The sequence below is a fragment of the Mastigoproctus giganteus genome, chromosome 6, assembly GCF_048544385.1.
Source record: "Mastigoproctus giganteus isolate SK-2022 chromosome 6, ASM4854438v1, whole genome shotgun sequence".
Lineage (NCBI taxonomy): Eukaryota > Metazoa > Arthropoda > Arachnida > Uropygi > Thelyphonidae > Mastigoproctus > Mastigoproctus giganteus.
Window position 1 is genome coordinate 44757261 of NC_143580.1, and position 27061 is coordinate 44784321.

General features: G+C 36.5%; 1 protein-coding gene across 4 annotated transcripts in view; it reads right to left on the reverse strand.

Moving 5' to 3' along the window:
* Pak (serine/threonine-protein kinase PAK 3-like protein) overlaps positions 1-27061 on the reverse strand; it is a 251389-nt gene that overhangs the window by 104006 nt on the left and 120322 nt on the right. For 2 of the 4 annotated variants that reach the window (XM_090375932.1, XM_090375931.1), the window contains one exon: positions 26157-26222. The exons of the other annotated variants lie outside the window; for them this stretch is intronic. In XM_090375932.1, coding sequence (XP_090232058.1) covers positions 26157-26222 — 66 coding nt within the window. The remainder of the gene's footprint in view (positions 1-26156; positions 26223-27061) is intronic. 4 annotated transcript variants of the gene reach the window in all.

Here is a 27061-nt window from a genome sequence, read left to right on the forward strand (position 1 = left end):
CAACTTTATCAACTGATAAATTTATCATATGTCATACAACTTACAACTTTTTAATATACACACACTAAATAACCTTAACCTTTATGGTTGTTTAAAAAGTTATATTAGAGAATGCTACATGGCAGCTCTCTCTCTCTCTCTCTCTCTCTCTCTCTCTCTCTCTCTCTCTCTGAATTTGCATAATGCATTTTATTCAATAAAAAAAAAAAAAAAAAAAATATATATATATATAGATGTCTAGTTAAAATAGTGCAAGAAATTCTAATCCAAAGTCCAAAGTCCATCATCAAAATAAATGTATATTTGAAATGTGCTTCAATAACTTTTGAAGCACCTGTACATAGAATGTAGAATTGACTCTCTCCCCTTCATATACAAATTCTTTGTGAATCACACTGTTCGTTGAAAAACATGATTGGCATTGTCTTAATTGTGGACTTTTGTAAACAACTTTTTGGGCCTTAGTGATCATTTAAGTCCACTGCATGCTCACATGCTTTGTCTCTGGGTTATACTGAAAACTCATTTCTAGTGAAGACAGTCGAAGAAATTAGGATTTTCTTGACTAGTTTGGATGAAGCCTTCACACGATACTCTGTTGCTTCTGCTGATCTGTGAAGCACAAATTTTGCAGACTTTTCTTTTCCCCATATTTTCATGCAGAATTTCATGAATGGTCTCCTTATTCATATCCAATTCATAAGCCATCATTCTGATGGTCAAACGACAATTCTCACGCTATAATTTCCCGAACTTTTGCAACTCTGTCCTCATTTCGGGAGGTTGATGGATGCCCAATTCTTCTGTCAATCATGGACATTCTCATGTCAGTCTTTGAACAGCTTATACCACTCAAATATACTCAAAACAGTTTTTAACATTTCATATGTTTCTGCTGCAGATTTTCCCAGTCAATTTCTATATCATCATCTGTTGGAGGAAGTTTGAACTACAACATACCACTTCAGTTTATTTCAAACTCATTCAACACAACCGCAACAGCACTCATCAGGGAACTTTATTGCCACAACTCATGAGTTTCACCAGTAGTTTGCTTTTGTTTCATGTCAACAAAATGGTAACTTTCAGTGGAGGAGCAGCAAAGTACATTTTTCTTTATGAAAAAAAATGTCAATTTGTTTCTCACCAAATGTTGCAATTCATATTCAACAAAGTTTTACATGTTACATAAGAAAGCCTCCTAATATGAAATAATGTAATATTTAAGTACCTGAACTGAAAGTTTGTCGCCTGTGTGAAATTTTTGGAATATATTCATTACTGGAGTCTTCAAATCATATTTTTCCTGAATGTTTACTCCTCTGATTCTTGAATTATTATAATCTTGTTACCAAACTTAACCTAATCTAGATTTGTCTTTTGATGTTTTTGTGAGATTATGATCACAGAAGAGAAAACATTTTAGCTATATTATTACTATAAAAACTGATATTTGGTATCTCTGCCAGTACCTTTATCTAAAGATACTGACAGATTGTATATATCTAAAGTTAAGAAAATGGATGGATTAAATTAGTTACAAAAGATATTCCATGGCAAGCACAGGTCAACACGAGCAGTTTCAAAGTTGAAACAGGGATAAAAAGAGCAAGTGCTATGTCAGAGTGTGACATGGCATGCATCTCTCAGCTGAATTGGCACTTTTCCAGAGCTCTGCTAATCTAACTGGAAGAATATTATCCACATAGGGTGGGAATGATACTAAAGGCTCTTTTAGAGGAAAGGGTTGTGTTTAAGAACCAAGGTTTTGTCTTTGGGTACAATCCAACAAAAAATTTATGTGATTGAAGAATATGCCACAGATCTAATTGTTTTGGAAGCTGTAAAATGTGAGAATCTTCCTGGATAATACATTTGGTTCAAGAGATTGTCAGGGATGATTTTATCTTTAAAGCTGTTGAACAAAGAGTTAGTCATTGTCATTCTTCTGGTTTTTTTTTTTTTTTTTTTAATCATTGGGGTGAGTTTAAATATATATATCTATAAAAAAAAAAGGCCTTCTCTGAACTACGTTGGATGAATTTATCCTTACTAAATGTGTAGCAGAGACGACTGTTATGGTCCAGACTGATGAAGCACAAAGCTGTACCTGAGGGTTGTTTGGCAGATATAGACTTGCATTGACAGGAACAGTTAGTATACTTGGGGCTCTAGTTTACTAGACTGGTTGGGTGTAGTCTTGCTGGATAAATAATTTTAATATTGGCAGCACTTCAAAAACTGACTCAATATTATATTTTCCAGCAGCATAGGCTTTTCTTATGTATATGTGTGTGTGTGTGTGTGTGCACACACACAAAGCACCTATTGTTTTTGCCATGTCTGTCCATCTGCAAGTAACAACTCAACCCCCAAGTGGAAGGATTTTCACGAAATTTTATATTTATTTCTTTTAAAAAGATATGTTGAGCAATCCCAAATTTCACTGAAATTGGACAAATAAACCCTGCAATTATCTTTTTCCATGCAATTTGTATATATAAAAAAAAATTCATAATTCAATGTAGTTTTAATGTAGTACTGTAAGCTTTATATAGTCTGTGCATACTTTGCATGTATTGCTGTGTAAGACTCATGAACATGAGTCATACACAGCAATTACATTACACTTGAAGAGATACATATACAGTTGATTCCGGTTATTTGGGACACATCGGGACTAGTGCAATTTGGCCCAATTAATTGGCTGCCCCAATTATCCGAAGTTTCACGTAAATACAGTAGTTAAAAATACAATGTACCCCCCCTTTACAATTAGTTAACTGTACAATCAAATCACGTTATGACGAACTCACCATAGTAAAGTACCATTCACTATACGATGTGCAGTAAGCGCCGGTCATTATGATCACGTTTGTGAATTGAACTTTAATTCTATTAAACAGAGATTCTAATTAGCGAAAATAGGAGGAATGTTATCTACAGGCTATAAAAGTAAAGATATATTAAGCACAAATTTACCCTTTATTACCTTACCAATTAAAAAAAATTAAATGATACGGGAAATTCGGAAGAATATACGTGATAATCGGAATAATTAATACGTACTGTAACATGTACATACTACCTAAACTAGTTGACATTTCTGTTCACTGACATTTGTTGGTGGGGGCTGAAATTTAAAACAGTACAAAGATAAGCAATCAATAACAAAAAAACACTGCACACACAAATTGCAAGTAACACAATACGCGCAAGTGGGAACGGAGTAACGAGTAACAAAGCTTTAAAAATAGGAATGAAGAGAAGATTCTGAAAATTATTTTTTTTTATATGATTGAAGATTCCATGGAAGTGTAAACACATTTTACCATAATAACCCACAGAATTCCAGCTGTCAGTATTATCGCAAATTCAATAAGATCGAGTTTACTATCCGTTTACAATAGATTGCACTAACAGAAAAGCCCAATAAACAGGTGACTGCTAATTGCTTTTGTTTTATGGTTGTGACCTCCAAAAATCCGACCAAACTACGTGGTACGGTCCGAGAAAATCTTAGGGTGGTGCGGTCTCCTGCCCCGATTAAACAGCATTTTGTCCCAATTAAGCGAAGTAAACTCTGGCTATTTTCTCAATTGGGTTCTGTTTTTTAAGATTTGCCCCAAATAAACGGCTGCCCCGATTAACCGGTCGCCCAAATAACCGAAATCCACTGTTACTACATACTGCAATAAAAGACACATAATAAATACATATATATTTATTACAATTCTTTATAGAACACTTAATAAAACTGTAATTTTATTAAGTGTTCTCTAAAGTTATAATCTTAGTAATTAATAAATAAGGAAAAAACAATTTACTTTTTATATTAATCACAGAAAAAGGGGGGGAACCTATTAATTTAAGAGAAATAAAAATCAAATGCACCTGAAATGTAATGCAGTACGTACACAAATGTAACTTGTTCTCAGTTGCTACCAACATTATATGAAACTGCAAAAACACCAGATGACTTTATTCTAACAGCATTCAGCTTACCAAAGAACATCTTTTACGTGATTATTTAATCAATCCATTTTCTTAACTGTAGATAAAGTGCCAGTGATTTATGGTTCATTTTCAGCAGATTCAAAATGTCAGTTTAATAAGATAAATGACTGTAAATAACTCATCACTGCTTTGTTATTAGTGAGTAATTTCTAGAAATAAATATATCTCTTTCGTTTACATGGAGAAAGTGTGGTTTATTTTCTTAATTTTGAAGCTTCTTAGTAGATATTCCAGTGATCACCAATGATAGGAATTCTGTTCACTTTTTTATACAGTAAGACCCCCATATCTGCGGGGGATACATTCCGAGACCTACCATGGATGACCGAAACCGTGGATATAAGCAAACACCTGCTGACTCCACATATAACGTGATTTTCTTGTACATACATATGTATAATAAAGTTTAATTGATAAATTAAACAGTAAGACATTACCAACATTAAATACGGTAATAATAAAGTACAGCAGACATGATTTACCGGGACACTTCAAGACTCCAAATAAAAAAAATAAACCAGAAATCATAAAAAATTCAAGTAATAACTATAACAGATATTTTGCAAGTTGTAAATAAGTGACAAAAAACGGTGTTATAAGTAGTCATTGGGAGATTAGTTTACCTATTATCCTGAAACCCCCACTGTCATCACACCTACTGCTAAAAAAAGAGACACCAAATGTTTATTTTGATTTAGTGCATCGTGTCAATCGTTGTGTTCCGTTGCACAGCAAAAGGGCAAATTTTGCTTCATTATTTATGTCATGGATGTGGGATTTTTTTTTTTTTTTTTTTTGTTTAGAAATTGTGAAAATGGGCAAACCCAAGAGTTGTGCTTTCAAATTAAAGTTTCAAAATGGTGCATCCGTTAAATCTCTAAAGAACCATTATAATGTTGGTGACCAAACCATATACAACATTTTAAAAAATAAAAGGAAGCTATTCAATTTAAAATCAACATTTTAAAAAATAAATGGAACCATCGTACTGGACACGCAAGTAGTAGGTTGTAAGTTTTTTTTTTTTTCCTGTGGTTAACTGTATATACAGGGTGTCTTAAAAATATTGGTACAAACGTTTAGGGGAGGTAGGTAACATCTAAAGGAATGTGAATCGCATAGGAACCCATAACCGGAAACGTCACAGTAAGTCGGTACATGGTGCTGTTCATCAGTTCACAAGAGGGAAAATTTCTGGTTTACTCATTCAAGCAGTAGTCGATGCTCGAAGAGCATGTATCGATATACGAACTGTGAGTTGGAAGACATGCACCTAGTGTATGGATTAGCAGAGGACCCACACGGTGTGTGCTCCCATGCGGCACAACATTGCTTCGCAATAAATGTGTGGGCAGGTATGGTCGGTGACTGTTTAGGGCCGACCGGGCTAGCCGAGTGGGTAAAGCACCTACCCGGCAACCCAAAGGTCGCGGGTTCGATTCCCGCCTCGGGCTTGGATCAAAGTACTGCAAAAACGTTGGGAGGTGCAATATGGCCACAGAAGCCGATGCGCCAACAACTACCAAAAAAAAACTGTTTAGTCGGCCCATACCTGTTACCATCTCGCATGAACTCCGCTAAATATCGGATCTTTCTTGAACAAGTTCTACCAGGAATACTTGATGTTCCAGCAAATGTGGGACACGACATTTGGTTTCAACATGACGGGGCACCTGCCCATTATGGAAGGTGTGTCCGTGACCACTTGAACAGGCGTTTTGGGCGTCTATGGATTGGCCGTGATGAACCCGTTGCCTGGCCCCCATGCTCACCTGATTTATCGAGCCTTGATTTCTTTCTGTGGGGGGGTCCTCAAATCTATCGTGTATGAATCGCCTGTGGAGACGGAAATGAATCTCGTGGTGAGACTCGTCCGCGCTGCTGCTACTGTCAATGAAACTCCAGGTGTGTTCAAATGTGTCTGCCAATCCATGCTGTGTCGGTGTCACGCATGCATCGTGTCTCATGGTGACCTTCGAGCATCTGTTCTAACATCATGGAATGCATCCATCTCGTACTCCATTGTTAATGTTATGTCAAATAAATGTTTCCCACTAATTACTGTCTTGTGTCATTTCTGCTTCTTGTGCCTCTACTACTTTCCTGTGACGTTTCTGGGTTCCTATGCGATTCATATTTCCCCTAAACATTTATACCAATATTTTTGAGACACCCTGTATATATATTGTGTTCTTATTGAAGATTATTATAATGATATCTGGTCAAGTTTACAGTATTAGTTATTTGTCAGTTGTGCAACGTTAATGCTATTATACATAGGGCAATTGGACATTATACGTTCATGAAATTATATTGGTCGATTTTATTTAATTAAATGGTATTTATTTGTAGGGAATTAGGTGTATATGAACCAGACTGCCAAGTTAGCAAATGTAAACTAGCTTTAGCCTGGGAGGCCTATAAACATTATATTAATGAAATGGTATTAAAAATAATATGATGCTAAATAATGAAAATAACAATAAAAATGATAATAAACAATGTAAATTGCAAATAACATTCCTTCACTTGGCCATCTGTCTGCTACTTCATCGGGGGGCTTTGAGCAGAACTATAGCCAGACTAAAGGAATGTCTCATACCTACCAGTTTCTGTTGTCCCCATACCAGTTTTGTCAGCTATTAATTTTTAAGTGATAGTATTAAACTTAAAATTAATAGAAATTCAATGAGAATGGATAATATGTTTAGTTTAATTTTCGTAACATTTAAATTTAAATTTTACCAACGTAGTGTTAGAAACAGCAAACTGGGATAGGTGACAAAAAGCCCAACGGGTATGTATCTGAATAAACGAGAAAGGTTCTTACTTCCTGCTTGTTCTGTGGTAGTCAGACTGAAAAGGGGGTGAATTCCACCCTTCTGGTTGTTTTATATGATAAGATTATACTATGCAGACGCACCTTTTGTAGATTATGGTGTGATGGTGAAATTGTTGTAGGCAATATATTCTATGTCAATGCGAGTGTTTTAAAAGCCATGAAAGGGTTTATATTTGTGCTTGGGGGGGGGGGGTTGCTTCCAATGTCGAAAGGAACCTATATAAATGAAATAATGTGTTTATATCAGTATAATATGTGTTGGAAAATAAAAGTATGTTAATAAAAATGGGTTGCTATCCCCTGGACAGGGCCGGTATAGCTTTTCTAAGGCATAATGACCCGTGTTTGTCCAGAGGTGATAGCTATGTACATATTTACAGCCTTCTTCAATGTGAATTTTCACCCTGTGTCACTAGGTTTTATACTGTATTAAAATGAAGGGATATAAACATTATGTGTATAGTATATCTTAGGCACAATTATTTTGTTGTTGGGAGTTTGTTTCTGGTGATAATTTCCCATTATTTAGATTGTCTGATTTAGGATGGGGGGAGAGTGTTTGGTAGGCCGGGTTACAGTGCAGTCAGACGACGAGCCTCTTCTGAGCGCAATAAACCCGGGTATCAAAATTGGGAACTTTTTATCTTATTTGAAAATGGACACATTTTTAGACAACCTAGTATTGGTAAGCTACGGGCCATTTATAGTTCTAAACTGTTTCAGTGTATTTTCAATAAGTGTATAGGGATTGGTGTTAGGGTGGTGTATGTTGGGGTTCGTAAGTATGGCTGCTTTAATATGGTGTCTGCTGTAGTTGGTGGGTATATTATTCTTGATGAGAGTTTCTATGAGTTTTTTAATTGCTTCCATTGTGTTATTTAGATTATTGCAGATGTGTACTAACCAGTTTGTTTGATTTCTAATAGTGTTGTCATGGATATGCTTAGCTATATTGCTCTCCCAGTTGATAAGCTTTATAGCTGGGAAGCTGAAATGGTCTCTCTTATAGTGTTGAGGTGATGGTGATTTCGCTGCAGAGATAGTAAGCTTGTAAGTTGCTATTCGGGTTAGTGCGTTCTATGGTTAATTCCATATATTCCTGATTGGAAAAAGGTTCATCACCTCAGGCAAAAACAGCTACATAAAACCATCCAGTAATTTAATGGAGGACAAATTAAATATAGCCAACCAAATCACTAATACTAAAATGATTTCCAATAACAAAAAATATTTAGAATACATCAAAAACAATATCAGAAGCCTATACACTTACAACTTTAAAAACCTTTTCACCAGTATATCCCATGACAATTTAATTAAAGTCCTTTTATACTACTACGAAAATCATCAAAACATTATGAAATGCAATAAACAATATTGGCACGACCTTATTAACCTTAATGTCAAAAACAATTGTGCTTATGGGAGACAGTATTTACGTACAGAGTAGGGAGGTAGCCATGGGGGGGCTAGCAGTTCCTGCTCCATAGCCAACCTTTACCTGCATTACTTTGAAAACAACATCAAAGAAGAAATTATATTCTACAGATATATTGATGATGTCCTGGTCATCAATTTCAACAATTTCGGCATTTTAGTGCAGGAAATTTATCCCACAGATTTAACCATAGAACGCACTAACCCGAATAGCAACTTACAAGCTTACTATCTCAACAGCGAAATCACCATCACCTCAACACTATGATAAGAGAGACCATTTCAGCTTCCCAGCTATAAAGCTTATCAACTGGGAGAGCAATATAGCTAAGCATATCCATGACAACACTATTAGAAATCAAACAAACAGGTTAATACACATCTGCAATAATCTAAATAACACAATGGAAGCAATTAAAAAACTCATAGAAACTCTCATCAAGAATAATATACCCACCAACTACAGCAGACACCATATTAAAGCGGCCATACTTACGAACCTCAACATACACCACCTTAATGCCAATCCCTATACACTTATTGAAAATACACTGAAACAGTTTAGAACTATAAATGGCCGTAGCTTACCAATACTAGGTTGTCTAAAAATATGTGTCCATTTTCAAATAAGATAAAAACTTCCCAATTTTGATACCCGGGTTTATTGCGCTCAGAAGAGGCTCGTCGTCTGACTGCACTGTAACCCGGCCTACCAAACACTCTCCCCCCTTCCTAAATCAGACAATCTAAATAATGGGAAATTATCACCAGAAACAAACTCCCAACAACAAAATAATTGTGCCTAAGATATACTATACACATAATGTTTATATCCCTTCATTTTAATACAGTGTAAAACCTAGTGACACAGGGTGAAAATTCACATTGAAGGAGGCTGTAAATATGTACATAGCTATCCCCCTCTGGACAAACACGGGTCATTATGCCTTAGAAAAGCTATACTGGCCCTGTCCAGGGGATAGCAACCCATTTTTATTAACATACTTGTATTTTCCAACACATTTCATTTATATAGGTTCCTTCCGACATCAGAAGCAACCCCCCCCCCCCAAGCACAAATATAAACCGTCTCATGGCTTTCAAAACACTCGCATTGACACAGGATATATTGCCTACAGCAATTTCACCATCACACCATAATCTACAAAAGGCGCGTCTGCACAATATAATATGGCAACTCCAGACTACAACTGGAAACCTTAGCCACTGAAGCATTAGAAGACCTTAACCACTGGTGCAACCAACATAAACTAAGCATTTCAGTGGAAAAAACCTGTCAAGTTCTCTTCAAGGGCCGCCTGGATCCGCGTAGACCTCCCAATATCAAGCTAAATAACCAAAGCATTAAACTGGTAGACTCCCACAAATACCTGGGAGTAATCCTAGATAACAGGCTAAACTTTGTACCCCACTCTAGATACCTACTAAATAAAACAAAAATCATAACTGGGAAACTACTTAAAATCACCAGGAAAAAATGGAAAATCAAGCCATCAACCTTGCAGTTATATTACAAAACTCTTTTCCTTCCTACCATATGCTACGCCGCAGGGGCCTGGGCCCCTAGTGTCTGCCGGGACCAAGTAAACAAAATCCTTACTAGGGCTCAACGCTTCTTCCTCCTGGCCACATCCAGAGCCTGCCGCACAATATCATCAGCAGCCCTAGAAGTCATATGTGGGAAACTCCCAATCAAATTTGAGCTCATAAACTCATTCCTAAAATACCAACGCAAACTAGATACACCAAAGGAAATTGGGCAATACAGCATAGACCAAAACCTATCAGGAAAGGAAGACAGCACCCGTCTAAGATGCCAATTCCTGCAACAATGGCAGGAAGAATGGGCCACAAACACAAAAGGAAGAACCACGCTCCTATACTTCCCTGAAGTCATGGAATTCGGTAAAAACTGCAAACCCTGGCTTAACCCAAGCTTATACACGATGTTCTTACTATCAGGACATGGTAGCCTGAACTTCAAGCTCTACTCCTTCAACTTGACAGCGTCCCCAAACTGCCACTGTGGCTCCCCAGAGACAGTACAACACATCCTATTCGACTGCACACAATATACGGACCTGAGGATGCCGCTGCAACTTGTTACTAATGTTTACTTGCCAAGTGAGCTACCAATATTGGTGGCCTCCCCGGACCATTTCTCTGCCCTCTCCCTATTTGCAGAAAAGGTCTTCTCCCGCAGATCAAGACTACTGAACGCAAGAGAACAGACCTAGGTCGAAATTTGATGGAGGTCTGCACTCTACATCTGTATGAAACTGTAAGGAGCTGGTGAGTACAGCCGCATTGCCTACCAAGTAGAAGACTCAGTCAATGTGGGCACATGCCTGAATAGGAAACTCAAACCTGTTGTTGACAAGTGCGTGAAGTGAGTGATTGTGACCAGCATAACCACATCCAAAAAACCATTAAAAAACTGACAGCAACTTAAAGACTGACTACAAGAAGAGGTTGAACACTCAACCTACTGACTGTTAGGTAACTGATTCTGATGCACATAAACTGGTGGATCAGATACTCTTCCTTGTACTAGACAATAACTAACACAAACAACCAAACACAGGCTGCCAGCTCTAGGACAGGATGCGCCCTGCGGGAACTGTGCTGAAGCCTGCCATGTCAAACAGCCACAACCACTAGAAGAATCAGAGACAAGAATGGTGGACACAACCATATACTATGCCCCACTCTGGACAGGACTGAGCCCTGCGAGCTGAGGGACGAGTCTCAACACACTAGACTCATGCGACAGGATTCTAAGCCATGCACTGAAGCAACTGGCTCAGTACAGGTAAACCTTGTAATAGCTTTCTCCTCCCTCCCTCACCCAACTGCTGGGTGTGCCAGTTCCAGGACAGGATTGGGCCCTGCAGGAACAATGCACGTTTAGGGATTTTATTATTCTATTACACATTGTTATTAGCTAAAATAGTAGAACCTGGCTGCCTCCTCATGGCTAGGGATGGGAGCGGGGGGGTTGGGGCACACCTCGCCTTCGACCCCCTGCTGCTAAATGCCAGGCACCAGCCACAACCAACATAAAACAACACACAACTCACACTAACCTACCCAACTAGTAATCAATAAATTAAAATCAGAACAATTAAACATAAATTCAAACTTAAACTCGAACTCAAACTTAAATCTAAACTTTATCTATAACTCAATCTTAACTTAGACTTAAACTTGAACTTAAAATTAATCTTAACCTCAACTCTAACCCTAACTTCAACATAAACTAAAACTTAAACTTAAAACTGAACCTTAATCTAAACTTAAACTTGAACTTTAATTTAAACGAAAACAATAAATTAAACTTCAACTTACTTCAAACCTTAGCTTGAACCTAACTTAAACGTTAATCTAAACCTTAACTTAACCTTATTAGTGGAATTTCACAACACTGCTGGCAACAAAAAACGCTTAACATACGGCGGACATAGGGGACACCCTGGAAACCGCCAGTAACCTACATAAATACTTTGCAGTATAATCTTATCAACATATAAAACAACCAGAAGGCGGGAATTCACCCCCTTTTCAGTCTGACCACCACAGAACAAGAAGAAAGTAAGAACCTTTCTCATTTATTCTGATACATACCCGTTGGGCTTTGTGTCACCTATCCCAGTTTGCTGTTTCTGACACTACGTTGGCAAAATTTAAAGTTATGAAAATTAAACTAAACATATTATCCATTCTCATTGAATTTCTATTAATTTTAAGTTTAATACTATCACTTAAAAATTAATAACTGGCAAAACTGGTATGGGGACAACAGAAACCGGTAGGTATGAGACATTCCTTTAGTCTGGCTATCATTCTGCTCAAATCCCCCGATGAAGTAGCAGACAGTTGGCCAAGTGGTGAGAGAATGTTATTTGCAATTTACATTGTTTATTATCATTTTTATTGTTATTTTCATTATTTAGCATCATATTATTTTTAATACCATTTCATTAATATAACGTTTATAGGCCTCACAGCCTAAAATTAGTTTACATTTGCTAACTTGGTAGTCTGGTCCATATACACCTAATTCCCTACAGATAAATACCATTTAATTAAATAAAATCAACCAATATATATACAGTCGATTCCAGTTATTTGGGACACATTGGGACTAGTGCATTTTGGCCTGATTAAGCGGCTGTCCCCATTATGTGGAGTTTCACATAAATAGTTAAAAATAGTGGACCCAAGCTTTACAATTGGTTTACTGTACAATCAAATCACCTTACGATGGACTCACCATAGTAATCTACCATTCACTATACGATGTGTAGTAAGCGCTGGTCATTGTGATCACGTTTGTGAATTGAATTTTAATTCTATTCTATTCTAACAGTGATTCTAATTAGCAAAAATAGGAGGAATATTATCCACAGGCTATAAAAGTATATATTAAGCACAAATTTACCCTTTATTACCTTACCAATTAAAAAATTAAATGATACATGAAAATCAGAAGAATATACGTGATAATTGGAATAATTAATACGTACTGTAATATGTACATTCTAACTAGTTGACATTTCTGTTCACTGACATTTGTGTGTGGGAGTTAAAATTTAAAAAAGTAAAAAAGATAAGTCAATAACAAAGAACACAGCGCACACAAATTGCAAGTAACACGATACGTGTAAGTGAGAATGAAGTAACAAGTTACAAAGCTTTAAAAATAGGAATGAAGAGTCCATGGAAGACATTTCACATAATAACCCACAGAATTCCAGCTGTTGGTATTATCGAAAATTCAATAAGATAGAGTTCACTATCCGTTTATGATAGATTGCATTAACAGAAAAGCCCAATAAACAGGTGACTGCTAATTGTGTTTGTTTTATGGTTGTGACCTCCAAAAATCCGACCGAACCATGAGGTACGATCGGAGAAAATCGTAGGGTAATCTCCAGTGCTGCGGTCTCCTGCCCTGATTAAACAGCACGTTGTCCCAGTTAAGCGAAGTAAACCCTGGCTATTTTCTCAATTGGGTTCTGTTCTTTAAGATTTGTCCCAAATAAACGGCTGCCCTGATTAACCGGTGGCCCAAATAACCGGAATCCACTGTGTGTTTTTATATATATATATATATAAATTGAAATACTACATGTAAATAAATAAATAAATAAAATGTCTATTTATACTCTGGACAGCTGAAGCCAGAAAGAGTTTAAAACTTCATTGTAATTGTTTTATTGCAGCCAACAGAACAGTGCAGTAGCAGCAAACAATGGGCTGTGCAATTTTTGTGGAGGCATATAACAATGTGCAAATTTACTTCTGTGCATGTTACTCCAGGACCACACTGTGGAGAACATGAGGTAGCTTTCATTCGCCCCTTAAAAAAATAATAATAAATAATCACCTAATTATCAACTCAGTACCAGAGCCTACAGTTTGGAGAATTTTGAGATGACTGAGCCAGATTTCAGACTCAGTTATTATCTCAAAATTCATTGTCATTATCATTCATTCAAAATTAAGTCATTATCTCCTGAAATCGCACAAACTGCAAAAACAAGTTCTGCTTCAACATTTAAGTATCAGACATCACACAGTTTTCATTGCTCATTTCATCTTAATGATGAGTGCACTTTTCCATTTGAGTGGATTAATGAATAAACCAAATATTAGAATCTGGGGAAGTGAGAAACCAAACCTTTCAGTAAAACTTAAGTGTGTGAAAGTTGCAACTGAACATGTTTAGTGTTCCCATATGTTGTAAAACTTTTTTTTCTGGAAGAGATTATTGAGCATGACACATATTTCTATTGAATTGGGAGGCTACTACATTATTAATCCATTACTTGTTAATCTGATATAATTTGTATCCTACTAAAAGCAGCAGAACATTTATTAGATATACATCATTAGAAATTTTAATCTTCATACAGCATGGTATTCACTACTGATCTGTATTATTTATTTTATTTTATTTTTTATTTTTGACAAATATGATGTAAATTATATTTGCCTGCTTTGCTACCCCAAGATATGGCAGTAAGATAGCCAGAATGAATAGCAAAATTATTTTTTTGGATAATAACACTTATTTTTAATGATTTTTTTGTATTCTTATTGTTTAATATAATTTAAGAATTAAGAATAAAAATTTAAAGTTTCCCATTTAAAACCATTTGCCTTTTCCAACCACCAAAAATTGTCATTCAGCAGGTGTTCAGACTGGTTTGGAAGACAGGGGGAGAATTACAAAAGCGAATTGATATGAACAATGCCCACGGAGGTATTTATAAAAAACGTGCAGCAGAAACGAAATGTCTATGAGACAGAGTGGAGATGCTTTGTAAGAGACGGGTCATTAATTAACCTAACTGTCCGGAGTCTAGAAGCCCAAGAGAAAGGTTATGGGGGGCACCGCCATAGACGTAGGAACACCATTCCATATTAGGGCAGATTGAGATTTATACAGAGTAACAGTTTAGAAGAAAAGTAATGCCAAGAGCAAAAGAAAACACAATATTTGTGATGCACTTGTGCCAAGAGATATTAGAAGTCAGGTTAATCCCTAACAGAGATAAGTGATCTTTTTCTAGAAATCAGAGTGTTGAAAGTAATTGGAGCAGAAGAATACTTTTTGTGAGATATAAGATAGGACTGAGTTTTAGAAAGATTGAAATTAAGTTATCTTTGCCCAGGTAATTTTCCCAATGGAAAATTACCTGGGCAAAGATAAGTTGAAGCATTTTTGCAGGGCAAGGTTTCTCAAACTGGAAGGTAGAATGCAAAGTGCTATAGTCAGCAAATCTATGGATAGGATTTCTAACCAATGGAAGAAAGAACTGAACCTTCAGAAACACTGGAATTAGTAAATAAATTAGAAGAGATCTGTCCGCCACCACCTGCAGTGAGCAGTCAGAGAGAAGACTGGATACCCAATTACAAAAACAGTTGTAAACTCATAAGATGGAAGCTTATTTAGAAGACCTTTATGCCAAATACTATCAAAAGCCTTTGAAATGTCAAGAACTGCTTGAGTTTCAAACTTTTTCACTGAATTTGTCCATAGATGAGTAACATAAGCCAGTATATCACCAGTGGATCTACACTGATGAAATCCATACTGGCAATCATTGATCAGATGGAAGTTTTTTAAATAGTTTAAATAAGAATTGGCATTTAACAGATTTCTCCATTACTTTAGAGAAAAAGAAGAGCAATGGGATGATAACTGGATCAGAGGGATTTGTCACTTTTTTTTAGGAACTGGATGAGCAAATTTCAGAGCAGAAGGAAAAACAGTTGAATTAGGTGGTTCACCAAAGTCAGCCTGAAAGAAATATAGGATGCTAGCAGGTCGACTTTATCTTTGGCTGAAGTGGAATTAGAACCACTGGATTTTATCAGTGGTGGGAGTAGAGATGGGCACAAGTTGCAGCCTGTAGCTTTGGCAAGAGACCAGAATGCTCAACTACCATTTTAACAAGACGCAAATTTTCTACTGTTAGTCTGTTCAAAATAGTGTGGACTGATTAATAACTGCTTTACAATTGTTGCAAATTTCAGTGTTGGTAGAAAATTAACCTGGAGATTTGGATGCAAGACAACTGCAATGTACAATATTCTTATCTTGAACAGCCTTAGCACATTTATTGGAAAACCAAGGATGAGATTTTAAGATGGAATGTGATAAAATAAAGTGTATCTTCCCTACAAGAATAATTTCACTGACAAGACCCTAGCAAACTCTGACATCAGAAGATTTAAAACAGTAATCCAATCAAGATAAAGAACAGAAATTTGCAGATCACTCTATTTTGCATTCTTGTAATGGCAAACCACACAAGGTTGAGATGTTTGTTTGTTATTTGTTTTTTAGGAGCATTAGCAACTAAGGCCATATTGCTCTGAGGATATGCAGTGGTCATTCCCTGACCTTTTCGCATCCTCCGTATTTGGTGGTCATGGCTCGAACCCCAGTTTAATCAAGAAGCTTGTGCTATGCACTGCTGCTCCTGCCCACGGATGTGGCACAAGGTTGAGAATCAACATTGTGTGGCTCAATATGAATGCTTCATTGGAGAAGAAACCATCACCAAGTTGGGGTCTGAAGTGCCTAGAGCAGCACTCTCCTTGACTGTATTTGGGAGGGTTGTTTGTGAGAAAAAGATCAAGAGCTCTACCAGAATACCAGGTTAGGATTACTTGGTATTCTGGTAGGTAAATGAACAATCTGTGCAAAGTCATTAGTAATTGCAAAAGCATCAGCATCTCAACAAGCTGGGTCCTGTGAGTAGAAAATGGAAGCTAGCTGGAGCTGTGAACATTAAAATCAAAGAAAATTTCCTCACTGTTATGAAAGTTGGACTGGAGAAAGTAAATTTTAAAAAAAAAATTAAGTCAAAGGGTTCAAGTGATTAGTGGAGCTGGGAGAATGATAGAGGCAACAGATGAATTTGACAGAATGCAGTAGAGATTTTAAGCCAGAGAAGATCAAAAAGAGGAGATTTCAAATTACTGATGCTCTGACAGGGAATATCAGAGTAGATATGAACAATTACCACCTTTGAAGCAAAATTAATCAAACAGCAAACAATTAGGATAACTGAGATGAGCAGTGGTTGAATCAACTGATAAGTGGAATTCTATCAGAAAAAGTAAATGGGGCTTAGCAGACTAAGTGGAAATGGATATCACTGACACCTGAACTAAGATCACATATTTTTGAAATGAATGAGGTAGTGTTTGAGAGGTTTAGATCTTTTTGCTAAGTTTGCTCTATTAGTTTGACTATTCATGATGTATTCGGTATTAAGGTCAGGATGACATGTACGAAGTAATGAAAAAATTTTTGGATATGGTGTACCGCAAGGACATACCCATCTCCTTGACAATGTTGCTCTGACAATGCCACAATGCATACATACTACTTGAACTTGAACCAGACATGTACGAAGTAATGAAAAAATTTTTGGATATGGTGTACCGCAAGGACATACCCATCTCCTTGACAATGTTGCTCTGACAATGCCACAATGCATACATACTACTTGAACTTGAACCAGACATGTACGAAGTAATGAAAAAATTTTTGGATATGGTGTACTGCAAGGACATACCCATCTCCTTGACAATGTTGCTCTGACAATGCCACAATGCATACATACTACTTGAACTTGAACTTGAACCAGACATGTACGAAGTAATGAAAAAATTTTTGGATATGGTGTACCGCAAGGACATACCCATCTCCTTGACAATGTTGCTCTGACAATGCCACAATGCATACATACTACTTGAACTTCCCCCCATCTCAACTGATATATGGTGCTAGAGTACCATATATCAGTTGAGATGGCAGAAGATACCTGGTAATGTTGGATTTAAATTTCTGTAGATTGGAATTTAAAAAAAAAAAATAAGTGGGAAGTTGTCTCAAAGAACAAAAGTAGAAGGAATGAATGAAGAAAGTTAGTTCAATTAGTGTGGAAATGATCTGTGAATGGTTTAGGTCAGGGCTGTCCAACCTTGGGTAATCCGAGGGCCACATTAAAAAAAAAAAAAAGATCAATCCGAGGGCCGCATCCAGAATAATACAGTACAGATATTAAAATATTTGGAGAGTCCTACCGTTAAGTTTAGCAAGCACTTCTAAATTTCATAATAAAGAAAAGTAATGTTGCTTATAAAAATTTATTGAAACAGTAGACAAGATAATCGTTTATAATTATTTCATTTACTAATAGCTATATCATTATCGATGCTTGTAGTTGCCAATCGCAGTAAGTGTGAAAGTGATTTATCAGTCAATGAACATCTGTATTTGGATTTTATGATTTCATCGTTGAAAAAGTGATTTCGCAAAGATATGTGCTCCGGAGCATTGAGCACATCTTAAGTCCAAAGTCGCTCAATTTCTGATAGCACTCTCTTGGTAATAATTTTAAAAAATCTTCTCCTTTTTCAATTCTGCCATTAAAAAAAGGGTCAGATTGCAAATTGCACATTTCCAGTTGGAGGTCAGATCTTACATTTTCAATGCTGACAGTCAATGGTTGAATGAAATCTGAAATATCTTCAATTTCCTTAATATCACCAAATCAATTCTCAAAGTCATCCATGAGCTGAAAATGATGATGTTCTCTCAAAATTCTTCATTTCTTCAAATTATTTCTTGCAATTAGGAAAAAAAGTAAAAATATTATTGGCCACGGTTGATTTCAAAAGCTTCAATTTACTTTTAAAAACCATTCAAATGACCACATAAGTTGGCAATATTCTGTTGTTTGCCCTGCAGCTTTAAGTTCAACTCATTCAAATGGTTGGTCATAACTGTTAAAAATGCAACATCAGATAAAAAGGTGGGATCTTGCATTTGATTTTCAAGTTCTGTTGTGTCAGACTTAATTTTGTTTTAAGAAATATGGGTATTTCTTTCCGAATGGCAAAAAAGGGCTCCAGATAATTTCTGGCACTTAACCAGCAAATATCAGAATGGAGGAGCAAATTGCCATATGCAGCATCCATCTCGCTCAAGAAATCGCAAAACTTACAATGGGTCAGAGATCTATAACCTCCTTGTATAATATTGGTTACTTTTACAGCTACTTTCATGGCATTGACTTGATGTAGAGATTTTCCACAGAGTGCTTCTTGATGAATGATGCAATAAATGGTAGGGAAGTTAATGTTATTTTGTTTCAATAGTCCACAAAACCAGATTCCAATCCCCATCATAGCTTTGGCCCCATCAGTGACAATGCAGGAACATTTATTGAATCCTCCATAGTTTAAAACAGTTTTGAACTGCTTCGAAAATATCAGTACCTTTAGTAATCCCATGCAAAGATATAAGACAGAGCAGTTCTTCATTAATAGTAAAGTCCTCCTGAATAGTTCGAACAAAATTTAAAAGTTGACTTACATCTGCTTGATCAGTGCTTTCATCCAGACACAATGATAAGTACCCACATTTTGCCATTGAATCACACAGCTTTTTTGAAACATATTACAGTCTGATGAGATAATGCATATACATCTTACAGTCTGATGAGATAATGCCACTGTTTCGAACTTCTCGGCTAATTTCGGCTCATTAAATTGTTCTTCCCAATGACACCATCATTAAAATGCTTTTGCTTTCCCTAACTCCAATGCTACTTTTTACGAAGCGGCAAGGCTAGAACTTTGTGCAGTGCTAAGTTTAACAAAAAAACTCGTTTGAAGCATCAATTTCTTCTTATATTCCACAATAATGGTGCTTTTTGATTCCCCAATATACAACTCAAACCTTTTACTGTGTAGTGTCATTTCACATTACAGTTTCACATCACATCACATCACATTTTTAGTGTAGTGTCGTTTCACATTACACTCTTTAGGCATTGACAAAACTTGCATGCAAACAAGACATTGAATTTATTCTTGTTGTTTGTAATCAAATAGTCTGATTCCCATCAGCTTTGATACACTCATTTTTCTTCTTCAATTTTTTCTTTTCTTGAAAGACTATAAGTAGTAATTTATTCAGTAGAAGTGAAGTATATTGAAGATAACAAGGAAATTAATCGTATTATGTATCTAGCAATTTGGTGAGCCCCTGTGACACAACCTTGGTAAACGGACGGACGAACGACACTAATGACAGGCAACCCACCCCAGAGCATGCGCGTTGAAACGAGACATCTAGCATGGATACAACGAAATGCACTTGAAGTCACATGTAGAAGCTAGGTTTGCACTCGCAAGTAGTGTTTTGCGACGAGAGTTTTATTTTGTCGTGCGTGAAAATCAAAAGGCTTAACCCACAGGTTGTTATGTTGTTATTTGGTTTTTAGGAGCATTAGCAACTAAGGGCATATTGCTCCGGGATATGCGGTGGTCATTCCCTGACCTTCCCGCATCCTCCGTATTTGGTGGTGACGGGCTCGAACCCTGGTCTAATCAAGAAGAATGTGCTATGCACTGCTGCTCCTTCCCACCTGGATACGGAGGTGCCTCGCCTAACCCACAGGAGGACCGCACAAAATCGTTCTGGTGGTTTGGACATAGTTAGAAGCCCTGGTTTAGGTTATGCACATTAGATTGGAAAAAGAAGAGGTGGAATTACAGAGGCTAATTCAAAAGAGCACTACCCATGGAAATATCTGAATAAAAAGTAAGCAGCAAAAATAAACTAAATGCCTGTGTGATAGAGAATGAAGTGAGTCAGTAACAAAGGGATCATTGACTAAAGACCCTTGACTAGTCAGTTTTTTGTAAGTTCTCTAAAATTCTTTCTTCGGATGCAGATATAGGAATATTTCATTATAAGACAATTTTGTGATTTGCTAATAATTAGCAACTGTCTAAAAGACAAGTAATACTCATAGCAAAAGAGAAAACTTAATTTCTTGAATGAAGAGGAGAGGAAGAAATAGGAGTTTGAGAGATTCTAAAAGAGAGGGAGAAGCAGTGGGATCAAAATATAAACTCTGGAGGAGACTTACTACTTTGAAGGAAACAATGCCAACATGCAACTGCGTCTAAATTATAAAAAGTGCCCCAGTGGCTCTCATCTTGTATGTTTATATGATAAGGAAGGTTAGAAGTCAGGTTATCACCAGACAAGAAACTTCTTTTTGTGTAGAAGGTAAACTATTAAAATGGAAGTTTGTTCAGTGCTTAGATTCGATCATTCTTTGCACAAAGGCCTTCTTGCAAAGAATGATCGAGTCTAAGCACTGATTTAGAGAGGTCTGGATCAAAACCCATTAGATAATAACAGGGATTCTCAAAGGCCTCTCCTATCCAGGTGTAGTTACCTGATCTCGTCATGACTTAACTACACTCCATGAATTATTCCAGTTTTTCAGCCCACAATATGTAAACTGGCCCGAACAGAATCTTCACAGACATAATACATAGAAAAATTACACCTAGTACCACACAAGTAAATGAACTAGCACATTAGCACTAGTAGAGGCATACGATGCAAGAAAGCAATCTTATGCAGCATCAGCCAAAAAAAAAAAAAAAACAACCGCTCCCATTTCACCCCTCCGTCTCAGCCTTAAATTTATTTAGGCTATCAACTTCCACAATAAAAGATGGAAGTCTGTTCCACCAATCAACTACTCGCTGGCTAAAGGCAACTTCCGCACATTGTCTTTCCTCAATTTGAATTTATGCCCTCTCAGGTGATTATTCTGACCAAGAGGAATCCCATCAGCATTGAGCATGCTCAAACCATTCAAGGCCTTATACACCTCAATCAGATCACCTCACAGGTGCCTAGTCTCCAGACACTGTAATCTGCAAAACTTAGTAGTAGTGGCATGTGATGCAAGAAAACAAGTGTATGAGCTTATGCAGCATCAGCCAAAAAAAACACACCATTCCCTCCAAATGCCTGTCCAGTTCCTCCTTAAATTTATTTAATCTATCAACTTCCACAACGACAGATGGAAGTTTGTTCCAGCAATTAACTACCCGCTGGCTAAAGGCAAATTTCAGCACATCTATTCTACATCTGTCTTTTCTTAATTTGAATTTATGGCCCCATAGGTTCGTAATCTGAACAAGTGGAAGGATCCCATCAGAATTCAGCTTGCTCAACCCATTCAAGGCCTTATACACCTCAATCAGATCACCGCAGGTGCCTAGTCTCCAGCCACTGCAATTTGCAGAACTTAACCTTTCTTGGTAAGAGGATACATTCATTCCTCTCAGCAATCTTGTTGCCCTACTCTGTACACGCTCAAACAAATCTACATCCTTCCTAAAATGAGGCCTCCGGACCTGTACACAGTACTCAAGGCGTAGGCTGACTATTGCCTTATACAGAAGGATAATCACCTCCTTTTCCCTGCTAGCAAAATTCCTATATATCATTGACAAAATCCCATGACCTGCCCTGGCAACCTGTCTGCATTGCTCAGAAAACTTCATATCTGACTACACAATTACTCCCAGGTCTTTTTCATTTTCTACCACCTTAAGTGTAGTACCACACAGTTGGTACATTTCTCTGGGGTTACTTCTACCCATATGCAGTACTTTGCATTTGTCAAGGTTAAACTTCAGTTGCCACTTCTTAGCCCATCTGCCCAAATTATCCTGTTGCAGTAGCACACTGCCATTACTGTCATTAACAACCCTGACAACCTTTGTATCATCTGCAAACTTCGACACTAAGCCTGATATACCTTCATCACTATCATTGATAAATATACAAAACAACGGAGGACCCAACACCGAACCCTGTGGGACTCCACTAATAATGTTAGTTCACGAAGAGCAGCACCCATTAATTACCACCCTCTGTCTTCTCCCACTTAACCATCCTTTTATCCATTGTAGCAACTTACCCTTAATACAATTCTGCTCCAATTTGTACAATAGTCTTCCATGCACCATCAGTGTCAAAAGCTTTCCTGAAATCCAAATATATGATATCAAAATTATTTTTTGCATCAAGTTCCTTTGTAACCACATCATAATATCCTATCAAATTTGTCAGACAAGACTTTAACTTAACAAACCCATGCTGTGTCTGAATTACTGCTGCAGTCTTTTCTAGATGATCCTGCAACACATCTTTAACCAGTGACTCCATTATTTTACCCGGAACAGAAGTTAAACTAACTGGTCTGTAATCACTCATGTCACCCTTCGATCCCCCTTTGTGAATTGGGGATACATTTGCACATCTCCAGTCCGTGGGGACCTCCCCTGAGTCCAAGGATGCTCTCATAATTATGGCTAAGGGTTTGCTTAGTTGCTTTGCAGCCTCCTTTAATATAACTGGATAGATCACATCCACCCCAGGTGCCTTTATGTTTTTAAGCCTTTCTTAATAAGAGAAACCCTTCGTTCCATTCATTAATCTTGTTGCCCTTCTCTGTACTCATTCCAACAGCTCTACATCCTTCTTAAAATGGGGCCTCCAGACCTGTATAGAGTACTCAAGGTGTGGCTTGACCACACCTTGAGTACTGTATACAAGGGGATAATCACCTTATCCGTGCTAGAAAAATTGTATATCATTGACAAGACACCATGAGCTACTCTTGCAGACCATCTGCACTGCTCAGAAAACTTCACATCTGCCTGCACAGTTACCCCCAGGTCCTTTTCATTCTCTACCACTGTCAGTGTAGTACCACAGAGTTGATACATTATGTAGTAGTTATCCCATATGTAGTACTTTACATTTGTCAATGTTAAACTTCATTTGCCACCTCTCAGCCCACTTGCAGCAGTGTAGTGTCATTAGTGTCCTTAACAACCCTGGCAACCTTTATATCATCTGCAAACTTGGACATTAAGCCTGATATACCATCATCAATAGAATTTATAAATATAGAAAACAACAATGTACCCAACACTGAACTCTGAAGAACTCCACTAATAACATTAGTTCACAAAGAGCAGTGTCCATTGATTACCACTATGTCTTCTCCCACTCAACCATCCCTTTATCTATAGCCGCAATTTGCCTCCAATGTCACACTGCTCCAATTTGTGCAGCAGTCTTCCACATTGCAACAGTATCAAAAGCCTTTCTAAGATCCAAATATATATCAAAGTTATTCCCTGCATCCAGTTCCTTTGTGACCACATCATAATAATCCAATCAAATTGGTCAGACAAAAAACTTCCCCTTAACAAAACCATAACTGAAGCCTTGTCTAGATGATCCTTCAAGTGCTGCTTTAACCAGTGCATCCATTAATTTCCCTGGAACAGAAGTTAAACTAACAGGTCTATAATTACTTACTTTTGTTGCCCTTTGATTCTCCTTTGTGAATTGGGGTCACATTTGCACATCTCCAGTACATGGGTATCTCCCCCGAGTCCAAGGAAACTCTCATAATGATGGCTAAAGGTTTGCTTACTTCCTTTGCTGCCTCCTTTAATATAACTGGATAGATCCCATGCACCCCAGGTGCATTTCTTGTATTTATCTTCAACAATTTCTCCTTACTCTCAGTTATTACAAAATCATCTAGCTCACTGCCAAAGTTTAATTCACCTCTGGCATTCCCCTCACTGAATAATTCCTCGTGTGTGAATGTAGATGCAAAATACTCATTTAGTTTGCTAGCCACCTGAGCAGGATCATCAACAGTTGAACCATCAATATCCAGTGGACCAATCTGATTCATCCCTTTCCTTTTAGAGTTTACATATGTAAAGAACTCTTTGCTATTTTTCTTTGCATCCTTTGCCAAAGATTTCTCATAATCTGCCTTTGCCTGCCTAATCTTCTTTGTGACTTGTTTACAGACCAGCTTATATCTGTCATAGGCTTCCATGTCACCCATTAATTTATATGTATCCCATGCATTTTTCTTCTCTGCCATATGTCTCATTAGTTCATCTGACATCCATTTAGGCCTAAACCTTGAACAATATTTCTTAGTTGGTATGTAAAGTCTAGTAGCTTCCAAGATTAATTCTTTGAATGCCTTCCATTTTGAATTTGTTGTTGGTAATATTATCAGTTTGTCCCACTGTATAGAATTTATATACTGTCTCAGACCTCCGTAGTCACCTTTAAGAAAGCAAAAACCCTTCCCTTTACCCCTGATGGTAGTTACCTTTGAGTAAATCCCACTTCAGCACACTGTGTTCACTGCCACCTAGTGGTTCCTTTATCTGCAGATTCTTAATGCATGAAGAATCACTACTGATAATCAGATCAAGAGTATTACTCCCTCTATTTGCCTCCTGGGCATGCTGATGTAGAAAACAATCATACAATAAATCCATAAAAGCCTTGCTAGTGTGTGAGTGACCAACCCACAAATTCCAGTCAATATCTGGGAAATTAAAATCCCCATTATAAGACTGATTTACTGGCCAAATTACATTATGAATTAAGTAGTCAACAATGCATCAGGACCATTCCCCTAAAATAAACACACAGAACATTAATGTCCCATAAGATATGACAGGTGGCAATATCTCTATAAATATGACTTTAAAGTAATCTTACTTTAGCTAAATCTTGTTTATTTATAAAGCTGTTCTAATTATCATACTTTGTAATGCTTCTAAATGATTTTTTGAAAATTTCCCATTCTACAAAAACATACCTATTTGCCAGTGAATGTCTAATTATGTATCAGTCCGTCTTAAATTCCTTTTCCTAGAATGGAGAGCATACGTAACATGTTGTTTACTGTAATTTTCTTGTTCAAAATAATGTACATATGACTGCTGGTAAAGAATTGGCAAAGATTCAAAGCAATAAAAAGGAGGGAAGAAGGGCAAACAAAAAATAAAAAAGCTGCAATGTACAAATGTAAAAACTGATAATAGCTATCCTGAAAACAGGACAATTAGCTACTAAGTCACCATATTTTAAATTACCCATTTATAGCACTCAAACTTACTGGATGTAAAATACATCTGGGGTGGGGAGATATGAAGATATTCTCAAGATTGCTACTTTATGATATGACTAGAGCCTGCCTAGTTAAAAAACAGGAAGAATATCTGATTACAGACAAACCTAATTCAACATTAGAGAATGACTTGCTAAACAACAATTGTAACTTGATTAACTCATTAAGCCATTTACAAATATATTATGATTTCAAACTTTTATTGCTTATTTTTTTTTTTATAAAAAACATTTTCTAATTAGAAGCAATATAATTAATATTCCCAAGAAAATGATCAAACTGACATGAAAAAAAAAATACATATAAATAAATAAATAAAAAAAAGACTGAAAGAACAGACTTTTGAACATAATTTTTCAAATGTTTAAAGCAAATCAGCAAATGAAAACCACCACTCTCCCAGTTTGATCCTAAAAGTGCAATAACACAATGTGTTTGCAATCCCAAGAAGACCAAATACTAACCATATGGCAAAAAAACTGAAGAATCTGACTTTCAGATGGAGAGGGATGAACGAGATGACTCATCCTCTGAAAAAAGAATCAAAATTGAGTACTGAAATTAGTAAACAATTTAGTTTTTATAAACTGGTTATTCAAATATATGCACGTATATAATCACATAAAACAGCATTAATATGTTTAAATTCATACACAATATTACAATTGTGCAGAAAAATAATAGTTAATTTTTTGTAAATTAATTCTATATGGCTGTCCATGTTCCTAAACTGAAGAACTGTAATGGTACAGAAATATTTTTCTTTTTCTTTTCTTTATTTTATTTTACCCAGTGCACTTTCTTGTTAAAGTTTTTGTAAATTTAATATTATCCCATTTAATATTTAATATATAATATTATCCCAATATTATATATATAATATACACTATTCCTTTTAATAATAACCAAACATTATGTTCAAACATGCAATCAAGTTTTTCCATATATGTACAGAGCATAACACTAGCACACAAGGGTAAGTAATATCCCAACTGATTCAGAAATACATTTCCTGCAAATATATTTATGTCAAACAATGGTATTCATTGCCAATGTATACTAAATTCATTGTACTGATATTTGAATCATCAGCCATTTGCAACTTGGGACTTCTGAATTCTGCACCTTTATTTGGAAGAAAAAAGTAAAAACAAAAGAAATTTAAATGCAGCCTTTTAAAGACAAAAGAAAATCTCTTTTTTGAACAGAGAGAAATTAACGATGCTTTTAAATTTAACAGCATCTTCTGTCACAAGTCTGACCCCATACATTTGCTAAGCAATGATAAAACAGAAAAAAAAAAATCTAGCCAAATTCAGTATAGACAGCATGTCTTTTCACAAAACAAATAAATTCATCAAGTAATGAA